The following is a 16,143-nucleotide window of genomic DNA, read 5'->3' as shown; positions in this document are numbered from 1 at the left end:
GTTCTTAAAATCAGTAATGCAGTAAGCTGGAAGTGGTGCAGGGCTGCATAAAAGCTGTGAAGGCATCTAAATATGTCTATTTTCCCCATGGCTGCTTGGCCATTTTGCCCTCCCATCCATTGTTTTGTGGCCTTTCAGGTTTTGTACTGTGTATTTGAGAGCCAGTTTCCTGAGTAGCCAATGACTGACACTGTTGGATACAAGGAGCTTCTGCCCAGCTATCCCACCAGTAAGACAGAAGCCAATTGCAACATTGCAAATTAGCAGAATGCTTTAGTATTTGAAGTGCTTTAGTAGTTGAGGTTTAAAAGGTTTCATTCTGAAGCAGATTAGCACAGTTGGTTTAATGATACAACCTGTATGTGGAGCATAAAATGTCACTAGGCTTCATACACAAATGCTGAGCAGCAGACACCAAGCCAGAAAGGTGCAAGACTCAGTCTGAGAGATGAAGAGCATAAACAGAATAGATGCTTACATACCTGGACTTGTATTTCCTGACCAGATCCAGCCTGCTGGCAGTAGACTTCAAAAAAGTCAGCCACTCCTTCTTCCACCCACAGCAGAGTCACAGAGGTCTGAGTTTTGTTGACAGCAAACAGTGATTTCGGAGGAGCTGGTTCTGGTTAAGAGAGAATCTTTTATTAGTCTTATCTGTGAGTTTCCAGACAACTGACAAGAGGAAGCCTTGGACAAAAATGAAAGCTATGCCTGCTGCTCTTCTATCTTTCTTTTCCTTCAGATAAAGCCTGCCAGTGCAAAGCTCTGCCTCTCATGATGATAAACTACCACTGCAAAATGGGAAGATGATGAAATATCTTGGGTTTTCTTTTCTCTTTAAACAGTTCTCTATTTGGAGAGTCAGATAATCACTTCCCTTTTCAGCAGAGCCCTGGTTTGAGGATGATCAGCATATTGTATTAATAGAATGATCTTAGCAGGATCTCTTTTGGGAGGAGATGGCTGTCCACCTGTTAGCAACACATTCAGCCTAAGAAAGCTTTTCTTCTCAAGGCCTGCCCCAGGAGATGATAAAAAAGCAGCTTCCCAGGTTCACTTAACCACAGCAGGGAAAATAGTCAATTAGCAGTTAAAAAAGAACAGAAATCATCTGGGTTTTATGAGGGTTTTGTGTATGTGGGTCTTCCCCAGGCTAAAATGTAAGGGCCACTGGATCAGTTAGCTGCAGGAATTTTCTCTCCTCAGTGAATGCCATGGTCCAGATCTCAGGGGTCTTCAAATCATTGCTTTGATTTTCATTGCTGTTGTGCCAGAAGAATGCATGACGGAGAAATATATACAGGAGTCTGGTGAGGAGACAACTCTGTGACAGGAGGGATATGGATGGTCTCCTGAGAGTGATGGCATCAGAGACACTGTGAAACGCAGATGGGGATCTGTCATCTCCCTGCCAACTCCCTGCCCATGGACGGGGCAAGCAGCAGCCCATGCATAATGGCACTCAAAGCCATCTGCTCCACACCCTTTCCCAGCACTGAGGTCAGACTGGCAGGTCTGTAGTTCCCCATATCCTTTTCCTAGCCCTTCCTGTAGGCAGGCATCATATTTGCCAATCTCCAGCCAGTTGGGACCTCCCCAGTTAGCCAGGACTGCTGGTAAATGATGGGAAGTGACTTAGTGAGAGCTTCAGCCAGTTCACTCAGTCCCTTGGGTGTATGCCATCCAGCCCCATCAACTTGTGTTTGTCTAATTGGTGCAGCAGCTCTCTAAAAATCTTCTCTTGGATTACAGGATCTTCATTCTGCTTTCCACCCCTATCTTCCAACTCAGGGGGCTGGGTATCCAGTGAACAGCTGGTCCTACTATTAAAGACTGAGGTAAATAATGCCAACATTCCCTGCCAACTCACCTTCTGGCACATAGGGATGAACTGGTCCTGTGCCTTTAAGGCTTCCCTCTTGAGCAGTGTCCAGCCTTCCTGGACTCCTTGGCCCCTCTGGACTGCCACCCAAGGGACACTGGTGACCGGTTTCAAAACCAGGCCGAAGTCTGCCTGCTGGAAATCCATGGTGGCAGTTCTGCTGGTCCCCCTCTTTACCTCTCCAACAGTCAAGAACTCCATCATTCCATGATCACTGTGCCCAAGACAGCCTCCAGCTGATACATCACCCATAGGTCCTTCTTTGTTCACAAACAGCAGGCTCAGCAGGGCCCCTTCCCTAGCTGGCTTCCTCACCAGCTGTTTGGGGAAGTTGTCCTCCACAGACTTTAGGAGCTCCAAGACTGCTCCCTCTCTGCTGTGTTGTATTTCTAGCAGACATTACGGACAGTGAATGCATACATCCAGATCTCAGGGGTCTTCACATCACTGATTTTCACTGCTGTTGTGTCAGATAAACACACAATGGGCAAACATATACAGGACTCTGTGAGGAGGAGATAACTCCTCATGATAGGACAGATATGAAAGGTCTCCTGAGTGAAGGCATCAGAGACACCATGAAACCTGTGTGGAGATCTGCAGCTGGTGCCCCTGTCCCCACATGATGTGGCCTCAGCTGTCATCTCCAGGGCCAACTCCCGACCTGCAGACCCCAGGGCTAGGCAGGCAGTGGCCTATGGGAAGACATGCTGACCTTCAGTGGAGACCACCCCTAATTGCAAACATGCCTGAACCAACCTGGAGTATGGAAAACACATGTGTCTGCTCTTGGATTCAGAAACACATCCCATCCCTTACTCCAGGTAACAAAAATGGCCTCAATTAAAAGATGGGGTTTGCATCTGGACATCATCCCAAGCAAATCTTCTGCCTGCCTCCAGCAAATGGCTTGATTTTCCTGCAAGGGGAAGGTTGCCAGGATGAAGCACACACCATGGAGGGAAGAGCATTTGGCAGGAGCGCTGAAGTGACTGCCAAGTGCTCAGTTGTCTATCACTTAGAGTCAGTTCCCACTACTGCTAAGCACAACTCCCATCGCTTCCTCAGCAACAGAGAGAAGGAAAGCCTCTAGTGAAATATCCTTACTATTGTCTTTTCATAGAGCAAACAGCATAAGCAAAAAATATAACAAACAAAAACCCCTCTTACACCCAGAAGTCTAGAAGTGATGTATTGAAACACACTGTCTTGTTCATTGGCCACAACAACCCCATGCAGCACTACAGACTGGGGTCACAGTGGCTGGAGAGCAGCCAGGCAGAGAGGGACCTGGGGGTGCTGGTTGAAAGTAGGCTGAACATGAGCCAGCAGTGTGCCCAGGTGGCCAAGAAGGCCAGTGGCATCCTGGCCTGCATCAGCAATAATGTGGCCAGCAGGAACAGGGAATTTATTCTGCCCTGTACTCAGCACTGCTTAGGCCACACCTTGAGTCCTGTGTCCAGTTCTGGGCTCCTCAATTCAAGAATGATGTTGAGTTGCTGGGAAGTGTCCAGAGAAGGGCAACAAAGCTGGGGAGTGGTCTAGAGCACAAGCCCTGTGAGGAGAGGCTGAGGGAGCTGGGGTTGTTTAGCCTGGAGAAGAGGAGGCTCAGAGGAGACCTTATTCCTCTCTACAACTACCTGAAGAGAGGTTGTAGCCAGGCGGGAGTTGGTCTCTTCTCCCAGGCAACCAGCACGAGAACAAGAGGACACAGTCTCAAGCTGTGCCAGGGGAGGTTTAGGCTGGAGGTGAGGAGAAAGTTCTTCACTGAGAGAGTTGTTAAACTTTGGAACGTACTGCCCAGGGAGGTGGTGAAGTCACCGTCCCTGGAGGTGTTCAAGAGGGGATTGGACGTGGCGCTTGGTGCCATGGTTTAGTCATGAGGTCTGTGGTGACAGGTTGGACTTGATGATCTCAAAGGTCTTTTCCCACCTGGTTAATTCTGTATCTCTACTAATGCACACAGCATGGGCAATAAGCAGAAGTGAATGGAGGCCGTTGTGCAGGGAGAAAACTTTGATCTAGCTGCCATGATGGAATTGTGGTGGGACAACTTACATGACTGGAGTGCTGCAGTTCACAGCTACCAACTTTTCAGAAGACATGGGCAAGGAAGTCACAGTAGTGGGATAGTTCTCTGTGTCAGGGAGACATTTACATGTCTCCAGCTTAATGATGGAGGTGACAGGGTTGAGTGTTTATGGCTAAGAATCAAGCAGAAAGCCAATGAGGCAGATATTGTGGTGGGAGTTTTTAACAGACCACCCAGTCAGTACTGATGAAATATTCTATAAGCAGTTGGGAGAGGATTCATAGTATCATAGTATCAGTCAGGGTTGGAAGGGATCATCCAGTTCCAACCCCCCTGCCATGGGCAGGGACACCCCACACTAGATCAGGCTGGCCAGAGCCTCGTCCAGCCTGGGCTTAAACACCTGCAGGGACGGCACCCCAATCACCTCCCTGGACAACCCATTCCAGGGCTTCACCACTCTCATGGTGAAGAACCTTCTCCTCACATCCAGTCTGAATCTCCCCACCTCCAGCTTCATTCCATTCCCCCTACTCCTATCACCCCAGCCTTCATGATCACTATCTCTTTTTCTTGTGGGAGGTTTCAGCTTCCCAGTTGTGAATAAAATAGAGCAGAGGGAACAGTCCCAGAGGTTGTTGGAGTGTGTGGAAGATAACTTCCTGATGCAGTTGGTGAAGGAGCCAACTGGAGAAGGTGCCCTCCTGAACCTGCTGACTGTTAACAGAGAAGGACTTGCAGGATATGCAACAGTTGGAGGCTGTCTTGGTCTTAGTGATCATGAAATATTAGAGCTTTTGATTCCCAGAGAAATAAGAAGGGGGTTAGCAGAATGATCACTTTGGACTTCCAAAGGGCAGACTTTGGGAGGTTCAGGAGTCTGATTGGCAGTATCTTTTGGGAGGCAATCCTGAAGGACAAAGGAGTTGAGGATGGCTGGGCACTTTTCAAGAAGGAAGTCTTAAAAGCACAGGAACAGGCTGTCCTCATGTCCCAAATGTTGGGCTGGTGGGTAGGAAGGCCTGGCTGAGTGGAGAGCTTTGGCTGAACTCAGGGACAGAAGGAGAGTTTATGGTCCCCCTTTAGGGAAAAGGGGATGGGCCCCTCAGGAGGGCTACAAGGATGAAGTGAAGCTGTGCAGGGAGAAAATTAGAAGGTCCAAAGCCCAACTAGAACTCAATCTAGCTATTGCCATAGAAGCTAATGAATATGCTCCTGTATTAACAACAAAAGGAGGACTAGGGAGAATCTTTAGCCTTTATTCGATGCAGGAGGAAACATAGTGACTAAGAATGAGGAGAAGGCTGAGGTAACTAATGCCTTTGCCTCAGCTTTTAGCAGCAGGACTGGTTGTTTGCTGGGTAGCCAGCCCCTTGAGCTGGGAGACAGGGAGCAGAATGAGACCTACATTAATGCAAGAGGAAATGATGAGTGACCTGCTGAACCACCCAGACACACACAAGTCTGTAGAGGCAGATAGGTTACACCCAAGAGTGCTGAAGAATTTGGTGGATGTGTTCACTAAGCCACTCTTCACAATTCATCAGCTGTCCTGGCTAACTGGGGAGGTTCCAACAGACTGGAGATATCAAATCACAGTATCACAGTATAACCAAGGTTGGAAGAGACCTCGAGGATCATCGAGTCCAACCTATCAACACAGACCCCATGACTAGACCATGCTATGCCTATCTACAAGAAGAGTGGGAAGGAGGATCCTGAGAACTACAGACCTGTCTGTCTGCCATGGAAAGTCATGGAGCAAATCCTCTTGAGTGCCATAATACACCATTTACAGGACAATGTGGAAATTAGGCCCTGTTACCATGGGCTCATGAAGGGCAGGTCCTGCTGAATGAACCACATCTCCTTCTATGACAAGGTGACCCTCTTGGAGGATGAGGGAAAGGCTGTGCCTGTTGTTTACCTGGACTTCAGGAAAGCCAGTGTGCAATTTAGAGCCAATCACTTCTTACCCAGTTTCACAAGCTGGAGCAGGGAAGTGTTGCTGCCTCTTTCAGTACAAGCAGTCACCGAAAGGTTGTAAATGTCCCCCGGAGGCAAACTCAGCACTGCAGTCATCACGTTGCGTGTTACCTGCAAGAATTGTAGACACCAGCTGATAAGTAGGACCCAAACCAGAGATCCTCCTTGAAAAACTGATCTGGCCATTTAATATCCTACAAAGACATTGCAACAGATATCTTCCACTTAACTCTAGGCTCATTGCATGAACTGGTTCCTGCGGACACCAGCTGTGGAAAGCCAAAGGGTCAGCAGAGTATCACAATGCGAGAAGGCAACCTCAGGCTGTGCTTCTTAATGGCCAGGGAAGATTTAAAGAGAAAAGAAAATCTCCCTCATACCAGTGAGAGTACTCTTCACCTTGAGTTTTCAAAGTTGTGCAACATGCTAGGGAGTCCATTGCAATTTTAGAGGCATTTCATTCAGGGTGGATATCTCTAAGAAGAGGACATAAGATGCACGTAGGAAAGACCTTATACAGCCTAAGAACCTGCAAATTAAACCCAGCTTGGCAAGGCTAACACCCACCTGGAAACTTGTTGCCTTGACAATAGATCTCAGGGCCTGACCTCAGTCATCTGAGAGTTTCAAACATATACAACCCAAAACTGAGCTGAGCTTCTTAAGAGCATGAAGCACTTATTCCTATTATTTAAGGGGGGTGGAAGCTCCCCACTTCTCCCAGGTCATGGAGAAGGAGGCAGAACTCAGATAATGCAACAGACTGTTTGCAGAGCACTTACAGACTATCTATAAAACACACATCCAGGCATCTCAAGCTGTTTTAAGTAGACAACTTCCAGGCTGAAGCTGTCAGTTCCAAGACAAATGGACATCTCTGAATAAAGACTAAGAGGACTATGCAAATTATTTTCATTACTGCTCTAAAAACTCTAACAAATTGTACAGAGTCTTGGGAAATACACAAAGAGCAGGAAGAAAAATTCATCACAGCCTGATGGTGTCACCTATTTATTTTAATAATCCCACAAGCAAAACAACCATAGTAACAATATCAAATTAAATAAAGGAAGGCAGCTGCCCTGCTGGAAAGCAGCTCCACAAAGAAAGAGCTTAGAGTCCTGGTGGACAGTGAGTTCTACATGGGACAGCAATGTGCCCTTGTGACCATGAGAGGCAATGGGATCCAGGAGTGCATCAAGAAAAGTCTGTCCAGCAGGTCTAGGGAGGTTCTTCTCCTCCTCTACTCTGCCCTGCTGAGACCACACCTGCAATACTGTGTCCAGTTTTGGGCTCCCCAGTTCAAGGCAAACAGAGACCTGCTGGAGAGAGTCCAACAGAGAGCCACGAGGATGATTAGGGGACTTGAGCATCTCCCCCGTGAAGAGAGACTGAGAGCCCTGGGGCTGTTTAGTCTGGAGAAGAGATGGCTGGGAGAGGATCTGATCAATGACTATCAATATTTGAGGGGTGGGTGTCAAGTGGAAGGGGCCAAACACCTTTGGGTGGAGTACAGTAATAAGACAAGGACCAAAGGATACAAACTTGAACATAGAAGGTTTGACCACAATATGAGGAGAAGCTTCCTTACAGTGATGGTGACAGAGCCCTGGAGCAGGCTGCCCAGAGAGGTTGTGGAGTCTCCTTCTCTGGAGACTTTCAAAACCTGCCTGGATGCATTCCTGTGCAGACTACACTGGGTGATCCTGCTTTGGCAGAAGGATTGCACTGGATGATCTCTGGAGGTCCCTTCCAACCTCTAACGTACTGTGATACTGTGAACCTGTGAATCTGGTATGACTATGAAAGGAAAGCATTTTGGAAAGTGAGCTTAGGAGAACAGGTACAGCTGATGCCTGCAAGCATCTGCCCATGATTGCAAATAAAAGCAGAACAATGTAAGTTAGCCACAAATGATGATCGGGATGAGGGGATTGAGTCAGTCATCAGCAAGTTTGCAGATGACACCAACCTGGGAGCAAATGTTGATCTGTTAAGAGGGTGGAAGAGTTCTGCAGAGAGACCTTGACAGGCTGGACAGATGGGTCCAACGTGAGTCCAACATGATGACATTCAAGAAATCCAAGTGCTAGGTGCTGCACTTAGGCCATAAAAACCCCATGCAGTGCTACAGGCTGGGGTCAGAGTGGCTGGAGAGCAGCCAGGCAGAAAGGGACCTGGGGGTGCTGATTGACAGCTGCCTAAACACGAGCCAGCAGTGTGCCCAGGTGGTCAAGAAGGCCAATGGCATCCTGGCCTGCATCAGGAATAATTTGGCCAGCAGGAGCAGGGAAGTCATTGTGCCTCTGTACTCAGCACTGGTTAGGCCACACCTTGAGTCCTGTGTCCAGTTCTGGGTCCTTCAGTTTAAGAAGGACATTGAGACACTTGAACGTGTCCAGAGAAGGGCAACGAGGCTGGGGTGGGGTCTGGAGCACAGGCCTCTGAGGAGAGGCTGAGGGAACTGGGGTTGTTTAACCTGGAAGAAGAGGAGGCTCAGGGAAGACCTCATTGCTGTCTACAACTACCTGAAGCGAGGTTGTAGCCAGGAGGGAGTTGGTCTCTTCTCTCAGGCAACCATCACCAGAACAAGAGGACAGAGTCCCAAGCTGCACCAGGGGACATTTAGGGTGAAGGTGAGGAGAACTTCTTTACTGAGAGAGTTGTTAGCCATTGGAATTTGCTGCTCAGTGAGGTGGTGGAGTCACAGTCCCTGGAGGTGTTCAAGAAAGAATTGGATGTGGCACTTGGTGCCATGGTCTAGTTGTGAAGTCTGTGGTGACAGGTTGGACTGGATGATCTTTGAGATCTCTTCCAACCTTGGTGATACTGTAATACTGTGATACACACCTTGAGTACTGTGTTCAGTTCTGGGCCCCTCAATTTAAGTAGGACATTGAGACACTTGAACATGTCCAGAGAAGGGCAACAAGGCTGGGGAGGGGTTTGGAGCACAGCCCTGTGAGGAGAGGCTGAGGGAGCTGGGGTTGCTCAGCCTGGAGAAGAGGAGGCTCAGGGGAGACCTTCTTGCTCTCTACAACTACCTGAACGGAGGTTGTAGCCAGGTGGGGGTTGGTCTCTTCTCCAGGGCAATCAGCACCAGAACAAGAGGACACAGTCTCAAGCTGTGACAGGGAAAGTTTAGGCTGGAAGTGAGGAAGAAGTTCTTCCTGGAAAGAGAGATTGGCCATTGGAATGTGCTGCCCAGGGAGGTGGTGGAGTCACTATCCTTGGAGGTGTTTAGGAAGGGACTGGATGAGGCACTTGGTGCCATGGTTTAGTTGATTAGATGGTGTTGGTTGATAGGTTGGACTCGATGATCTTGAAGGTCTCTTCCAACCTGGTTAATTCTATTCTATTCTAGTCTAGTCTAGTCTACTCTATTCCTAAGGCCCTTGCTAACAATTACTATGTTTGTATGTGTTAAAAAACTAAAAGGAGCAAAACACCTCAGCCAGTAGCATGGACTGGTTATTAATACATAGAAATGACAATGTCCAAAGCTGTTCATAAGCTGTTTTTAGACTCTTACCTAAGTCAGAAACACCTGCACTGGATCACCACAGCACCATTTCCTCCACTGGTTGTTTTGAGAGCTGGTGTCTTTGGAAGAGCATGCTAGAGCTATGAAATACCTTTAACTGAGCAGGCTTCTGCCAAATTTAATGAACTTGCTGAAGCTTTGCAGTGCAAAGTTAACAACTCCAAAAAAACCCAAACACAACAAGAACAGCAACAACAAAACAACAAATAAACCCAAGCCAAATGAACCACAAAGGAGTGAGTGATACCTTCCTCCCTCATACTTACACTCTTCTTGATTTTTTTCTTTCCTTCTGCAACCACCATCCAATGCAGCATCCTGGAATGAGAAAGGTCAGTACCATCTCCTCCATAAGTCCAGGTGATGTACAAAAGGTGGTTGTAATATTCTATGGAGGTAATCTCGGGTGCCACTGGTGCTGAAGGAAGAAGGCAAGCATGTTACAGACGGGCTCTAATAGAGCTGATTACCAAATCCAGTGACAAACTTCCTCCGAAGTATGCTGCTAGGAAGAGTGTATTACAGAGAGAGCAGAAGCAGATTAGTAAAAGCATAGAATCACAGAATTGTTAGGGTTGGAAGGGACCTCAAGGATCACCCAGTTCCAATCCCCCTGCCATGGGCAGGGACGCCTCACATTACATAAGGTTCCAGTGTCTCACCACCCTCATGGGGAAGAACTTCTTCCTAACATCCAGTCTGAATCTACTCACTTCTAGTTTTGTTCCATTCCCCCTGGTCCTATCATTCCCTGACACCCTAAAACGTCCCTCCCCAGCTTTCTTGTAGTCCCCTTCAGATACTGGAAGGTGACAATAAGGTCTCCTCAGAGCCTTCTCTTCTCCAGACTGAACAGCCCCAACTCTCTCAGTCTGTCCTCATAGGAGAGTAGCTCCAGCTCACCGATCATCCTTGTGGCCCTTCTCTGGACACGTTCCAGCACCTCCAGATCCTTCTTGTGATAGGGGCACCAGAACTGGAGTACTTCAGGTGGGGTCTCACCAGAGCAGAGTAGAGGGGAAGAATCACCTCTTTCTACCTGCTGGCTATGCAACTCAGCACTAGCTGACAGAAACAAACCCCAGCATTTAGCCTGGGAGACACTCAGACCTGAAATGCATTTGTGTTTACAATTTCTCATTAAAAAAAGAAACAACAACCAAAACCAAAACAACAAAATGAAAAACAACCCAAAACCTACCACCAAACATCATCTCCCCCCCACCCCAATAATCACGAAGCTATGAAATGTCACCCTGACTGATTTGGATAGCTGTTCCCAGGGAAAAAAATACCTTCTGTTCACTGAGCTAGCATCTTCCTGGCAGGAGAAGCTCCAGACCTGCAGTTGCCCAAAGAACATCTTTTTCCATGATGAGTTATGACCACCTGTACTCCCAAGATGAAACTCCCACCAACACAGAAGGCAGCCAGCAGCTGACAGCCATCTAAGCACCAAAGGTCGTGTCTGCAGGCACATGATAGCTAGATTATTAGGTATCAGGTAAAGCAGCTGCTGTCCCTTCTCTTCTCCACACACGGAGCTCCTGCCCAGTGCTGTCCCCTGTGATTGACAGCTCAGATTGAATCATAGAATCACAGAATTTCACGGGCTGGAAGGGACCTCAAAAGCTCATCCAATCCAACCCCCCAGCCAGAGCAGAATCACCTACACCAGATTACACAGGAACACATCCAAGCAAGTTTTGAGTATCTCCAGAGAGGGAGACTCCACAACCCCCCTGGGCAGCCTGTTCCAGGGCTCTGTCACCCTCACAAGGAGAAAAATTTTCCTCATATTTGCATGGAACTTCCTATGCCTCAACTTCCACCATTGTCCCTTGTCCTGTCACTGGGCACCACCAAGCAGAGCCTGGCTCCATCCTCCTGGGATGAAGGGACTCACCCTTTACATCTTTATAAAGGTTGATGAGGTCTGACCCCATCAGAGCCGCACCAGCCCATTTGATGGCCTGTCTTGTGCTGGAATTGCCTTGGCTCCCTGTGCAGCCCAAGAAAGCAACTCATCTGCTCCTAAAATAGCTATTTCAGATGACAATGACCTCCTGGAGGCACCTCTCTTAATTGCAGAGAGACTACCGCTGGTCAGTTTACTTTCATTTCCTAATTCAGAGACACAGCTCCCCAGTTAGGAGTTGGGTTAAAGCAGAGCAGAGACCAAAAGCAAAGGTCCTCGATCAGGAAGGCTCACAACTCCCTCTCAAAGTGACATCCAAGGGAGAACATGGATAAAGCAGGGAAGCGTGTGAATCTGCCTGCTTGGCAGGTTCTTTAGGAGCACCATCAGGGGAAAAGGACACAGAGAGAGCTGCCTCAGCGCAGGCCCCGCCGAGCCCAGCAGCTTCGTGCCAAGGCAGCTCAGATGCGGCTGCCCAGAGGGAGCCCTTGCACCGCGCTGCCTCCCGCAGCCCTGGCTGCCGAGCAGCTGCGGGTGCCGGCAGCCCCGGTGAAACCCCGGGACAGGCTCTGAGCCCGAGCCCGCTTGAAGGGGCCACAAGATGTCACTGCTGCTTCCACGAAGGCCTCTACGGAAGGCTTTGGAACCGAGACGTTCACTAAACTACAGATGTACTGAAGTAGCTGCTGAGGGAGGCAGCAAATACAGACAGTTTAGAGGCACTGAGCCACGTTTACCAAAACTCTCAAATTAACCTTGAAAGTGTCCTTCTCTGCTGTTGAGAGGAAGCAACCTTATTTAGTATAACAGCTTTACACTAATACTTAATTCCTATAGTTCCCCTGCTCAAGATTTGTGTATTCCTTACAATTTAAGGTCACAACTGACATGAAGCTTGTACACTAATATCAATTTCCTCCTATACCTAAATATTGCTGACATCCTTTACATCTTAGGATCATGGCTTGTGAGATGAACTCCCTTTGCACCATGGTCCACTGGGAACTGAGTAGCAGGCAGAGGCTCTAGGAAATTGCGTCCGTTGCTGACCTGGCCCAAAGTGAGAGCTGAAAACATCTGTGAGACCAACAGACAGCTGATGTGGTGGCTCTCACCAGCACTGACAGTTTGCCTTTCTTACTCTTTTTTGCTTTCCAGAGCTAAAAACGACAGAAAATGTTGGTGCTCTGAAGTGTCCTTGCTCATGGTTGCTTTACATCCAGCTCTTTACAGCAGGTGACATTAAAAGCTCATTAGTCACCACAGTAACACCGGCAGTGCCACAATCTCTCCCTGCACTAAAACAACAGCATGAAACATTTGATGCAGGAACCTGGAAGAACCTGATAAGCTCCCCCATCCTCCAGAGAACATCTGACCAGTTGTTTTGGGAGAGAGTTAGCTATACATCTTCTTCTAATATCCAAGTACTGCATAGTATCATAGTATCAGTCAGGGTTGGAAGGGACCACAAGGATCATCCAGTTCCAACCCCCCTGCCATGGGCAGGGACACCCCACACTAGATCAGGCTGGCCAGAGCCTCATCCAGCCTGCTCTTAAACACCTCCAGGGACGGGGCCCCAACCACCTCCCTGGACAACCCATTCCAGGGCTTCACCACTTTCATGGTGAAGAACTTCCTCCTCACAGCCAGCCTGAATCTCCCCACTTCCATCTTCATTCCATTCCCCCTAGTCCTATCACTACCTGAGATCCTGAGCAGTTCCTCCCCAGCCTTCCTGTAGGCCCCCTTCAGATACTGGAGGGCCACAATGAGGTCACCTTGGAGCCTTCTCTTCTGCAGACTGAACAGCCCCAACTCCTTCAGTCTGTCCTCATAGGAGAGGTGCTGCAGCCCTCTGCTCATCCTTGTGGCCCTGCTCTGGACACCTTCCAGCACCTCCAGATCCCTCTTGTAATAGGGGCTCCAGAACTGAAGGCAGTACTCCAGGTGGGGTCGCAGTTGAGGTTCAGCCCCAGCCCAGCTAGAGAGCCCACACAAGCATTAGGGAATGGTTTGTCTGCTCTGAGCTTGCTGCAAGGTGTGGTCTCAAACTCCCAGATGATCCCTTTGCTCTGTTTTGAAAAGAAAATCAAGCTTGTCTTCCAGGATTAGATGTCAGCTTTCCAGTTATACACGGCAGAAAGGACAGATGGTGTTCTTGTCAGGAAGACTACAAAACTTTCTTTCTAGTATTGTAAAATGTAGAGCTATTTTCACAGAACTTTGGAGGTTGGAACGGACCTCCAGAGATCAATGAGACCAACCCCCCCACACACCCCCCCAAGCAGGTTTTTGTTTTGTTTTGTTTTGTTTTTTTTTAGTATTTGTTTGTTTATTGCCTGTTTTAATTCCTGGCAACCTGTGCAGTGGAGGTAGCATTGTTCAGAATGTTGCACAAAGGGACTAAGTGTTCCATAAACTCATCTGTTCATTCTTTGCAAAGAAAGAGGCTGGGGGTGGTAAAGAGGTCTGCGGTCCCCTGCTGACTTGAAAAGAGTGAAATGGCAGCAGCTAATGCAGGCAAACACTTAAAACCTGCAGACATGAAAATCTGGCATCCCACTTACTCTCAGGTTACTCTGACAGCAGTCCCTGGCCCAGGATTTAGAGGTTGCAAGCAAAAAGGCAAGCCAGCTAACAGGAGTGTATTTAAGGTCATGTTCAGCAGTGACCATCTATTTATAAGCATTTGCTGTTTGATCAAGTCAGATTTCTTTTGTCAGCATTCTACCCTTAAAATGCTGTGATCTGGCTCACTGCTATTCAACATTTTTGTCAATGCTCTGAAAGTAAAACCACCACTGATGAGCCATGCAAGTAATAAACCTTTATTTTATTTATTTAGAATAAACCAAACCAGGTTGGAAGAGACCTTCAAGATCATCGTGTCCAACCCATCAACCAATCCAACCCACCCAAACAGCTAACCCATGGCACCAAGCACCCCATCAAGTCTCCTCCTGAACACCTCCAACGACAGCGACTCCACCACCTCCCCAGGCAGCCCATTCCAATGGGCAATCACTCTCTCTGTGTAGAACTTCTTCTTAATATCCAACCTGAACCTCCCCTGGCACAGCCTGAGACTGTGTCCTCTTGTTCTGCTACTGGGTGCCTGGGAGAAGAGACCATCATCCGCCTGTCTACAACCTCCCTTCAGGGAGTTATAGAAGTGATAAGGTCACCCCTGAGTCTCCTCTTCTCCAGGCTGAGCAACCCCAGCTCCCTCAGTCTTTCCTCACAGGGCTGTGTTCCAAACCCCTCACTAACTTTGTTGCTCTTCTCTGGACTCATTCCAGCAAGTCAACCTCCTTCCTAAACTGAGGGGCCCAGAACTGGACACAGTACTCGAGGTGTGGCCTAACCAGTGCAGTGTACAGGGGCAGAATGACCTCCCTGCTCCTGCTGGCCACACTGTTCTTGATGCAGGCCAGGATGCCATTGGCCCTCTTGGCTGCCTGGGCACACTGCAGGCTCATGTTCAGCCTACCATCAACCAGCACCCCCAGGTCCCTCTCTGCCTGGCTGCTCTCAGCCACTCTGACCCCAGCCTGTAGCACTGCATGGGGTTGTTGTGGCCAATGTGCAGAACCTGGCACTTGGATGTGTTCAGTCTCATGCCGTTGGACTCTGCCCATCTGTCCAGCCTGTCGAGGTCCCTCTGCAGAGCCTCTCTACCCTCCAGCAGATCAACTCCTGCCCCCAGCTTGGTGTCATCAGCAAATTTACTGATGATGGACTCAATGTGGCAACTGGGAGAGGAGTGGGTGATCTGGACAGGGCTCTGTTTTGAGTTACTGGCCCCTGTGCCAGGCCTGCTCAAACAAAATGTATTTCCAAGTGCCAGGTGCAAATTTGAGTATTTAGGGAAAAGACATGCAGACAACATTTCCCAAATGACATATTCTAGAAAGCAGCTACAGTAGGAAAGAGTCAGATGCCACAGAATAGAAGCAAATCAACACAGAGCTCCAGTGTGGTGCCGTAGCAAATGCAATCATCTAGATGCACAAACAGGAGAGCATTGAATAGGGAGCTGATTTTGCCTCTGTAGGAGTATTCAGCAGTATTACACTTTCAGTTTTCACATACTGTGGATAAAGGGAGTGAAAAATTAGAGAGGCTGAGAGGGGAAAAATAATATGAGGAACTGCTTTGCTGTGAGAGCACCTGAAGAGTTCAATGGAAGCAATTCATCAGCAGAAGAGACTGAAACAAGTTCTGTATGGAAAGGGAAAAAAAATCCATGTGTCTCTTCAGTCAATAAGAGAATAGTGCAAAAGAGAATTTTGGACTAGATAATTAAAATTAGCAAAAGCCAGATCAGCAGCAAAGGATAAGCCTTTGACAACAGGAGGAAAGAAGCATTGGTACAACTTTCCAGTTGGATATTTTACTTAAGGCTGGGTGACCTTTTAGAAGAGGTCACAAGGGGATGAAATTATCTAAGAGGTTCAGCCAGTTCTGATTTGTCTGCATCTCCTAGCCATCTAGTAGTAGTGTCAGTCCGGGACCTCCTCATGCTGATCCTGACAATGGTTTATATCCTGGCATAAATGTAATCTCCCAAATTCCTGCTGCAGGTTGCTGGAGACACAACATTGAAGTGTGAGCTCTCTCCTGCCCCGGCTAGGTACCTGAACCTAGTACCCTAATCAATTTGAAAAGACATTTCTACCATCATACAGCAACTAGCCAGCTGGAAAATTGCTTTCTTATAGTACAACAGAAAAGTTGATTGATGCCAAAGGACAATGAATATTCCAGGAGACCCT

The 16,143-nt window shown here is 48.1% G+C and overlaps 1 protein-coding gene across 1 annotated transcript in view; it reads right to left on the bottom strand.

Annotated features, from left to right (window-relative positions):
- The window catches only part of PTPRO (protein tyrosine phosphatase receptor type O), a 233,714-nt gene that overhangs the window by 45,114 nt on the left and 172,457 nt on the right, over positions 1–16,143 (bottom strand). The window contains exons 11-13 of the mRNA XM_068141874.1: positions 9,711–9,862; positions 5,891–6,011; positions 483–622 (exon numbers count right to left, since the gene is read on the bottom strand). Of these exons, the coding sequence (XP_067997975.1) occupies positions 483–622; positions 5,891–6,011; positions 9,711–9,862 (413 nt within the window). The remainder of the gene's footprint in view (positions 1–482; positions 623–5,890; positions 6,012–9,710; positions 9,863–16,143) is intronic.

This window comes from Melanerpes formicivorus, unplaced genomic scaffold (genome assembly GCF_026170545.1).
Source record: "Melanerpes formicivorus ecotype bairdi unplaced genomic scaffold, bMelFor1.0.p_v2 SCAF_8, whole genome shotgun sequence".
Taxonomy (NCBI): domain Eukaryota; kingdom Metazoa; phylum Chordata; class Aves; order Piciformes; family Picidae; genus Melanerpes; species Melanerpes formicivorus.
This window is presented reverse-complemented; position numbering and strand designations above follow the sequence as displayed.